The sequence below is a fragment of the Galeopterus variegatus genome, unplaced genomic scaffold (assembly GCF_000696425.1).
Source record: "Galeopterus variegatus unplaced genomic scaffold, G_variegatus-3.0.2 Scaffold8248, whole genome shotgun sequence".
Lineage (NCBI taxonomy): Eukaryota > Metazoa > Chordata > Mammalia > Dermoptera > Cynocephalidae > Galeopterus > Galeopterus variegatus.
In genome coordinates, this window is record NW_007734359.1 from 69,626 (window position 1) to 80,154 (window position 10,529).

The following is a 10,529-nucleotide window of genomic DNA, read 5'->3' on the forward strand; positions in this document are numbered from 1 at the left end:
GGTCGGCGCCCACACACAGCCCGGTGCCCGCTCGCGGGCTGAGCGAGGCGCGGGAGCAACACTGAGGGTTGCGATCCGATGCCGGACACGGAAAAAAGACAAAAGACAAAAAAAAAAAAAAAAAGAAACTCTAACCTAATATAAAAAGAACTAATAAAAGTTAGTAAGAACATGACACAAAAAGCACAGGCAACAACAACAAAAAGATACACTGGACTTCATCAAAATTAAAAATGTTTGTGCATAAAAAGACACTATCAACAATCTGAAAAAACAAACCACAGGAGAAAATATTTGCAAATCATATATCTGACAAGGGATTAATCCAGAATACGAAAAGAACACCTACAAGTCAACAAGAACAAAAAACAAACAACCTACTTCAAAAATGGGCAAATGACTTGATTAGACATTTCTTCAAAGAAGATATATAAATGAATAAGCATGAAAAGATGCTCAACATCACTAGTGCTTAGGGAAATGCAAATCAAAGCCACAAAGAGACACCACTTCACACTGATTAAGATGGCTATTATTAAAACAAAAACCTGAAAATGACAACTATTGGTTAGGACATGGAAAACTAGAATCCCTCTGTATTGCTGGTAGGAAGGTAAAATGATACAGCTACTGTGAAAACAGTTAGATGATCCCTCAAAAAGTTAAACACAGAATTACCATATGATCCAGTAATTCCGCTTCTGGGTACATACCCTGAAAGCAGAGACTTGTACACCAATGCTCATAGCAGCATTATTCACAACAGCCAAAAAGTAGAAACAACCCAAATGTTTATCAACAGACGAATGGATAAACAAAATGTGGTATCCACATACAATGAAATATTTTTCAGCCTTAAAAAGGAATGAAATTCTGACACATACTACAACATCTATGATCCCTGAAAACATTATACAAAATGAAAGAAGCCAGACACAAAAGGGCAAAAACTACATGATTCAACTTATACGAGATACCTAGGATAGGCGAATTCATAGAGACAGAAAGTAGAACAGTTACGAGGCTAGGGGGAATCGGGAGTTGTTTTATGGGTACAGAGTTTAGGTTGGGGATGATGAATTCAAGTTCTGAAAAGAGAGTGCTAATGACTGCAAAACATTATGAATACGTTTAATGCCACTGAACTCTATGCTTAAAAATAGTTAAAATAGTAAATGCTATGTGTATTTTACCACAATAGAATAAGTTAATGAATTGATCACAATGATTAAAGAACACAAAGCAGAACACAAACTTAGGGAGGAGGTGTTCAGACAATAGGCGAATGTGAAATGGAGACTAGCCGAAGCCAGGAAAGGAAGGAAAGGAAAAGGCAGAACATTTCAGTGAAGACTAAATTATGAAAGAGTGGAGAAACCGTTAACAGCCTAGTAAGGGGTATGGAGGACATAAATGAGAAAAGATGTGATGAAACATTAAAAAAGAAATCACAGGAACCTGAGAGATAGCTATGGAAAGCAGTTAAATGAGCTCTCATATATGTGTTGCTGCAGTCCTCAAAAGAAGAAAACCAAACAATGGAGTTCAATATCTAAAGAGGTAATTCACAAAATTTTTTTTTAAATAGAAGCAGCTTTGAATCTACATATTAAAAGGTACATCATAGACCCAGAATAATCCACACAAAAATATATTCTAAGGAAATTATTAGACAAACAATAAAGAATCCTTTGGGCAGTCTGGAAAAAATCATGTCATAATAAGGAAAGAAAATAAAAGTGGCCTCAAACTTATAGACTGCAATATTAAACATTGGAAGACAATGGAATAAGACCTACAAGATATATGAAGGAAGAAACTATGAACCAAATTTAGTAACCAACTAAGCTGTCCTTCAACTATAAAAGCTACAGTTTGAATAAACAAAGGCTAAGAGATTATTGTACATCTGTACCTTTCTTGAGAAAACTGCCAGAGAACAAACTTTAACCAATTAATAAGTGGTTGGGGGACTTCAAGGAAAGGACCAGCAAAGAAACTAAAAATAAAATAAATAAAATATAACTACATTATATGAGGAAGGAATGAAGAACCTGGAACAATGACATTCAAAGAAAAGACTTGAGGTTGAGATAACTTCAGATTTTAGAAGAGCTCCCACGTGGTTCAGAGGGCAGAACCAGAAAGTGAACTGTAGTTACCCGGAGACAGATTTTAAGACATATGAAGAATAACAGTCACTTGAAAAGATGAAATATATTTTCTCAGAAGGTGATGAAGTTTCTAGTAATCAAAGATAGGCAAAACCAATAATGTGATATCATTTGTCATGAACACTACTCAAAAGAACTTTTTTTTTTTTTTAAAGAAAAGAAAAACTGATGATGGCAGGAAGAAAAGAGATGGGATGGCAAGTGGTTCAAAGTTCTGGAGGACAATTTGGCAACGTCCAGAAAAAGCTGGGGCTTCTTCCCAGGCTGTCTTCCCTCCACCCAGGGCTCCAAACACAGGAGAATGGCAAGTAACGGTGAGCAAGGCTCACATATTACACAGTATACTGTTATTTGAGGGTGGAGGGGCCGATGCTATAAAACTAATGACGGGCATAACCTGTTTCTATAACTTTATTTATATGATCACAGAAAAAACTACAGGACAAATATATTAGGTGTTTTTTTTTCTGGGTTATGGAATCTTGAGTGATTCTCATTTTCTCCTTTTAACTTATTTGTGTTTCTTAAACTTCATATTCCAGACATGTATTAATTACTATTGTAACAAGAAAAATTAAAGGTTATTATAAAAAGTTAAATTTTCTACATAAAGCAAGTCAAGACCTACAGGTGACTCCCAATGACAGTAAAGAGGTCTGCAAATTCTCTCCTTAAGAAAAAGAAAAAAAAAACCTATATAAAACTGGACAACATTGTCAAAAAACACCATTTCAGGACTATGGACATTAATCAAAGATTAAAAAAAACATATTGAGAAACACTTGTTCATGAAAATCTGATGAAGTTTAGTTAAGAACAGTGGGAGTTTGTGGCACGCTTGCCTGGGCCTGCTTCCAACCCCTCCTGCACCCCAGGCTGGATGGCACAATAGTGCTCCTCCAGGGGAACCAGCAATGAAAACCAGCAGCTTTGCTAGAGGGGGCTGACTTGATTTGGAAGAGAGGACAAAAACCCCATACCCAGTTGGTCATATAGCTGATAAAGAACTTGTATCCAGAAAATAAAGAACTCTTACAACTCAATAAAAACCCAATTGAGAAAAGGGAAAAAGATATGAACAGACATTTAACCAAAGAAGATATATAAATGGCTACTATGCATATGAAAATATGAACAACCTCATTAGTCATTAAGAAACTGAGACAGGACTACAAATTTACTTCAATGGCAATAATAATAATAATAGAGACTAACAATACCATATGCTGGTGAGAATGTAGAGAAATTGTAACAGTCATACATTGCTAGTGGGAATGTAAAATGGTACAACCACTTTGGAAAACAGTTTGGCAGTTTCTTAAAATGCTAAACACAAATTTACTACATGACCTGGTAATTTTACTCCTAGGGACCTACTCAGTACAAATGAAAATACATATACAAACAAAAACGTGTATGCAAATGTACATAGCAGCATTATTGGTAATAACCAGAACTAGAAGCAACCCAAGTGTCTATCAACTAGTGAATGGATAAATAAAATGTGGTATACTATACAACAAAATATTATTCAGCAATAAAAAGTAATGAAATACTGATAGATGCTACAATGTGGATGAACCTCAAAAATATTATGCTAAGTGAAAGAAGCCAGTCACAAGAGAATATATATTGTATGATTCCATTTATATCAAATGTCCAGAAAAGGCATATGTATACAGAGACATAAATTAATGGTTTGGGGGATAGAGGGGAGATAGTGGGAATGGGAACTAACTGCAAATGGGCATGAAGGATCTTACTGAGGTGATGGACTGTTCTAGAACTGGACTGTGGTAATGTTCACACAATTGGTAAATTTACTAAAAATGATTAAATCATACACTGTCAATGGGTATGCTTTATGGTATGTGAATTACACCTCAAAAGAGCTGTTAATAAAATAGAAAAGAAAGTCAACAAGTGCTTGGTAATTCTCTGCCAAAATAAGATTATAAATGGTTTTCTAATAGAAAGAGTATATTGAAATTAATCTGTTTTTAGAAACATTCCATATCTTTCAGTATAACACAATGTATTCCTCTTTGATAATTCTAAATAAAATAGGTAAGTTCTGGGGTGGGTCACTTTTAAGTGATTACTACTGCCACACCAACATGTAAGAAACATGAAAGCACAGAGACCACCATCAATTCAAAACTCTAAAGTCCACAATTTCATCTACATATCATCTAGATCAGATAAGGGTGAGACTCAAGGTACAATTCATACTGAGACAAATTCCTCTCCAGCTGTGAGCCTGTGAAATCAATCAAGTTAGGTGCTTCCAAAATACAATGGTGGGACAGGCATAGGACAAATACTCCTATACCAAAAGGGAGAAACAGGAAGGAAGAAAGCAGTGACCTGTCCTGAGCAAGTCTGAAACCCAAGGAGATGAATTCCATTAGACCTCAAGGCTTGAGAATAATCCTTTTTTGGCTTGATTCTCTGCCCTCCAGACCCACTGGGGTGGAGTTCCCACCTTCTGGTCCTACTGGGTTGGGGGTCTTGCCCTTGCAGCTTTTCTGGGCAGTGGTTGGGCCCCCAAGGCTCCAGTTGGCCCTGCCCCTACAGCTTGCCAGGTTGGCACTTAGCTCTCTGCCTGGGCCCAACCCCTGTGACTCCAAGGGATGTCAGTCCCATCCTTTGAATTCTAGGTGGAGGCACCCATGCCCCCATGGTTCCTGCTCTCGGTAGACCAGTAAAGATGGAACTACACAGTTGCCAATGTTTGCTGCCTGTCCCCTCTGGAGGGGCAGCCAATGAGCTGCACTGGGCCTGCAGCAGCCAAACGGTGTGCATCAGAGTCTGGGGAATGGAGCCTGAGACGCAAAGAAGCACTGAGGAGCTCCCTTGAGGAGCTCCCACGATAGTAAAGGCACAGTAGCCCCTCCTCTGAAAGGGCTCTACCTTCTGGGCCTTTGTACATTGGGCCTATGATGGGAATGGTAGCCCTGATGATTTCTTAATCATCTTCAGGGTCATTCTTCCACTGCCTTGGAGAATAGCTCCTGCTTCTGTAGAGATGGCTGATCCATACTAATTTCCTCATCAAAAGACAGCTTGGCCACATCCTCAGTGTCCTCTACCCCCTCCCTCAACCAGCTATCTCATTCTTTACAATACAGATAGGCTGAGAATTTTCTAAACCTTTAAGTTCTGCTTCTTTTCTGATCAACAATTCCACCTTTAAGTCATTTCTCATAAATGATCAGGAGAAACCAGGCCACTTTTTCAACACTTTACTTAGAAATTGCTTCAGCTGAATATATCCAATTTCATCACTCTCAACTTGTACTTCCACAAAACACTAGAACATGAACCCAATTCCATGAAGTCCTTTGTCACTTCAAACAAGGATCAGGTTTCCTCCAACTTCCAATAACATGTTCCTTATTTCTGTCTGAGACCTCATTAGATGGCCTTTACTGTCCATATTCTTACCAACATCTATTCAGGATTACTTAGAATCTCTTAGAAGATTGAGGCTTTCTCTATAGCTCTCCTCTTTTCTTTTGGGCCCTCACCAGAATCACCCTTTATAGTCCATTCACAGCAACATAAACTTTTTCTAGCATGCACCTTAAAATTCTTCCAGCCTTTGTTCATTACCCAGTTCCTAAGCTGCTTCCACATTTTAAAATATTTGTTACAGCAGCACTCATAGTTTTCAATACCAATTTCTGTCTTAGTCCATTCAGGCTGCTATAACAAAATTACCATAAACTGAGGGGTTTATAAACAACAGAAATTTATTCCTCACAGTTCTGGAGGTTGGGAAGTCCAAAATCAAGATGCCAGCAGTTTTGTTGTCTGGTGAAGGCCCACTTCCTGGTTCACAGATGAAGGAAGGGGAGAACTCTGGTCTCTTCAGCCCCTTATAAGGGCACTAATTCCACTCATGAGGGTTCTACCCTCATGATCTAATCACCTCCCTAAGTCTTCACCTCCAAATACTATTACACTGGGAATTAGGTTTCAATATATGAATTTCGGGGGGACACAACATTCAGTCTATGGCAAAGACATATTTGACACAGACAATTAAGTAGCGATAGAAAGACCAAGTAAGCACCCAACATTAATGAGGTACTAAATACTGATGCTTTAAATGAGTCACCCATTGATTATACCCATTTTGGTCCCATGTCTTCTCTGCCTGAAATGTGCAGATAAAAATCCCTGAATGTTCAGTAGTGTAATCGCAAGTCATAATTCTACCCAGGCCTACTTGCCCCTGATGACTGAGCAAGCTGTGTTGGTTCCAGACACATTTCATATGTTGTGGCCCCTGCTCACACTCAACACTGGTACTCAAAACCACCATGATCAGAAAAGGCTGATGTGGCAGAGAAGGCAAGAGAAACAGGACATATAAACATAAGTAACACAGGATTCAAAGGGTTTGGTCCTTTCTTCCTACTTAAACCCTTTCTAAGTACATAAACCACCTCGTCCTTTCTTCCTTATTCCTTGCTATGTTTTAAGTTGACTCAACAAATCCTGTGACTGGAATATTTTAATTTGGTACATGAACCTTTCTGCACTGTGACCATAAGTTCCCACTTTCATTATAGAATATTTGGAAGGTAGCTGGTGGTACCAGGCAGTAAGGTTACAGGAGTAGAGGTCCCCAAGTTAGAGAGAAAGGCTACAAGGCCTGGGATACCCTGGAAATTGTCAGCACCAGCAAGACATGGGGCTAAACCAGGTGAGGTAGACTGTTGGGCCCTGATACTACCAAGAGAACTGATCCACAAATTCTCCTGTCACAGATCTGACACCTGAACTCACCCATAAATCAGAACATCCAGAGTATAAGAACCCACATACATGCACTCTAGCTCCCCTCTTTGTTCACCCACTAAAATATGCAAACGACCACTCAAGCCCACCAATCCTTCAAATGCCCACATGTACCTTGGACAGAACAGCAGAAGAGGCAGGAAATCTGAAAGACTCAGAATTCACCTGCAAAAAGCATAGTCATCCAAAAGTGATAATTAAAACTAGAAGAGACTAAGATAACCTTAATTGGCAGGTATAATTTCCCAGTCTGCCTGGGGGTGGCTGGCTTACTGAGAAAAAATAATTTGTAATAGTAAAGCAGCTACATTTTCTTCATAATATGAGTGGCAATATAAGTAAATTTGTGAGCTCACTCCAGAATCACTAGCAGCAAAATTCTGTAACACTACCAATATGGAAAAGAGCTAAATAAAAGGAATGAAGAAGAGAAAGTTAGTCAATGGACACAGAAATTGAGTATATTTGAACCAATATGTGTCCCACTTGAAGAGGCCAAAAATAAACACACATGTGCACACACACATGTACACACAGTACAAATATCTGATACTCATTTTGTCTGAAGAATGACTCTCTTCAGACACAGCACAAAGGCTAACCTTAAGTTGAAGAGTAGGAATGAACAATCTCTTCAACTGTGTGCGTGATTTTTATACCAACCTTAAAAGAAATTTCGTACATGCTTTGGATATAAATTAAGGAAAAATATGGAGTTCCACATATGAGTCAGTCTGCATTTCCGTCAAAGTAGAGATGAATGTTCAGGCCAAGGGCAAGAAGTAAGGAGATCTAATCAGACAGTCAGAGATGACTACAAATCTGCATGACAAATAGGTCAATCTTTTGCCTCATTCTATATATTTTCAGACCTACATTATTTCTCTGATAAAGCTAAAAAATTGGAAGACCTGTCTCTGTAGTAAAATAAAAGCTAGAATTTTACACATAGAAAAGTCAGATTTTGAAGGAAATTCTTTGAAGTGGTAAAAATACAACCACCTGGACACCTGAATGCTATAAGCCTTGGGGCTAAGAGGAAAAGACAGACAGACTAGAACACATGATGCTGAGCTTGGAAATGAGGGAGTCATCCTGAAGTTTTACTAAAAAATATTCAATCTGTGGGGCTGGTATACCATCTGGTGACCATTCCAGGACTATGCTCCAAAAATTGCCCAGATATTTCTGGATATTTCAACATGTCATCACAACCAACAACAAATTGCAGCTCTTTCTGAAACCTAAAAAAAAAAAAAAAAAAAAAACAGGATCTGACCTGAATATGATTTAAAAAAAAAATAAAAGAAGTGAGTAGTTAAGGTGATAATAAAGAACAAGATATTTCTCCTTTAGTACTTCTAGGGACAAATAAAATGCCCCTTGGAATACAATATCAACTTGAAATATAAATATGTGTGATTCACATATAAATATATGTATTTCCTATATATTGACATAAAAATTTAAATTACAGCATTCTGTAAATTATATAATTGACAATATCTGATTATTGCAAAAGGTTTTGTACGAGTGACAGCAGAATTATTAAGAAATTCATGAATTTCTGTCCTAGAAATATGCATTTTCCCATGAACTTTATATCAGTGTTGTTTATTTATTTATTTAGGCAGCTGGCTAGTTACTGCCTTCTAACTAACTGAGCTAATCGGCCAACCCTGAATCAGTGTTATTTATTGACGCTACTGTATTATAACAGCCAAAAGTTTCTACAGTTGATTAAGGATGCACAAACACTTCTCAACTAAGCTTTCCACCATCACTTTCAGCAACCGTGCTAAAACAGAAATTCCAGAATTATGAAATGAAAATAGAAATGTGAAATAAAAAAAGTCATACATATACTCAGAGATAAGTTAATGTTTATTTTAATTCTTTCTCAAGCTAGCCACAAGATTCTTCCAATAACTACAATTAAGCATTCATATTTAACTCTTTAGGAATGAGAAAGTCTAATGTGTGGGAGAGAGAGTGTTCGACATTAAATCAAGTTGACTTACTGAATAATCTCAGTATGCATCTTCCTTTACCTTTTTTGGAAAGGACAGTGGAGAAAAATGCTGAATGCCACCCCAAATATTGCTTAATATCCATTTGAATAGACAGGAATTTAAGTAACAAATTCCCCCTCCCCCCCAATAGGAAGGAGAAACAAAGTTACACAAACATCTCATCAAAACAAGGAGGGCCAAGGCCTCTCCTAAACCTTGGCAGCAGCCACAGAAGACAGAAGAAGGCCTGTACTTACACAGATGGCTAGAGCTCCTGCCCCCATTCTCTCAGGAAGTATCTGGAAGAACCGATGAAGACCAGACAAAAACACTAAAACAACAGCAAAATACTAAAATCCCATTCAGGGGATATGCTTTGATTTGAAAAACAGCTTCTAACCAAAGGCTCCACGGTAAGCGACGAGCAGCTCCTAACATTTTAGGAAGTGTGGGTTTGCTTCTTTTTCGGCTAAACCCACATGGCTGGAAGGACTGCTTGGAGTTGAAATTTGATCCAGAGCGTCAGTGTTGGCAAGTAGAGGAAGTCATGTGACACGGGTCTTAAGTCACTGACATCTTTTTCTTAAACCTAACTTGCTAGATACCACACGCAGGCCTCTAAAGCTCAGAAGAGCACCCGATCACCTGGTGGTATTCATTAATAGAATTAAATTCACACAGCGAAAACACAAGCCTGCTTCCTTGTTCCTACTCATCCCTAAGAAATACTTACGTTCTCACACACAGGTTTAAATCTGCAGGCACAGTCCTCATTCTGAGGCAGTTTTCTCTTCTACTGTCCCCTAGAAACCAGCTAAATTCTACCAAAATTTTCTCTCCTCCACCCTTATTCTATCAGAATTGTTTTAAATGAAAATACTTTATTTTATGTACTTGTTACTGCTTCTAGTTACTTTTAAATTATCTTATTCACATATACTGATGATAAACATAAACAACATACGTCTAGACATCCATGATTTGCAATCTGCAAAATCAGCTTCTAGCTGAACTTTCAATAACTTTCTACTCCATTTGCTGTGTCATTAGAAAATTTGATTGATTTTACAATTTCCAAATATTTGAACTGATAGCTAAAATATCCATTTCAGTTAAGCCAGAAGGAAACTATCCAATTTTTACATAAGGATGACATGAGGATAAAGAAATGTAGTCCTAATTTTCATAACTTCTTATCCCATTATAGAGCAAAATTAGTCCTATGCCTAACAAATTTTTATCCTTATTTATTCTTCTATGTGATGATTAGATTTCACTTGCAAAAAGAAACACTGAATAGGACATTTACCAAAAAAACACTAAAAGGCACTTTGCATTTCAATGTTTCCCCATGGAATACATCTGAAATTAGAGTCTGAAATATTATTTTTTCCTGAACCCTAAATGGACGCAAATGATATTAGAGTCCAATTAAGTCCAGAAAGGTCTCTTAGCTATCATATTTATTCCTGAGGATTGATTTAAAAAGAATCTTAAGATATATTAGCCACAAGCAAGAGACGTGCTGATATAA

At 37.6% G+C, this 10,529-nt stretch overlaps 1 protein-coding gene across 1 annotated transcript in view; it reads right to left on the reverse strand.

The window, feature by feature from the left end:
• The window catches only part of LOC103608281 (protein FAM13A-like), a 45,669-nt gene extending 36,270 nt beyond the window's left edge, over positions 1-9,399 (reverse strand). Inside the window, exon 1 of the mRNA XM_008592728.1 lies at positions 9,253-9,399. Coding sequence (XP_008590950.1) covers positions 9,253-9,279 — 27 coding nt within the window. The 5' untranslated portion in view covers positions 9,280-9,399. The remainder of the gene's footprint in view (positions 1-9,252) is intronic.
• Between the last annotated feature and the right edge of the window lie 1,130 nt (positions 9,400-10,529).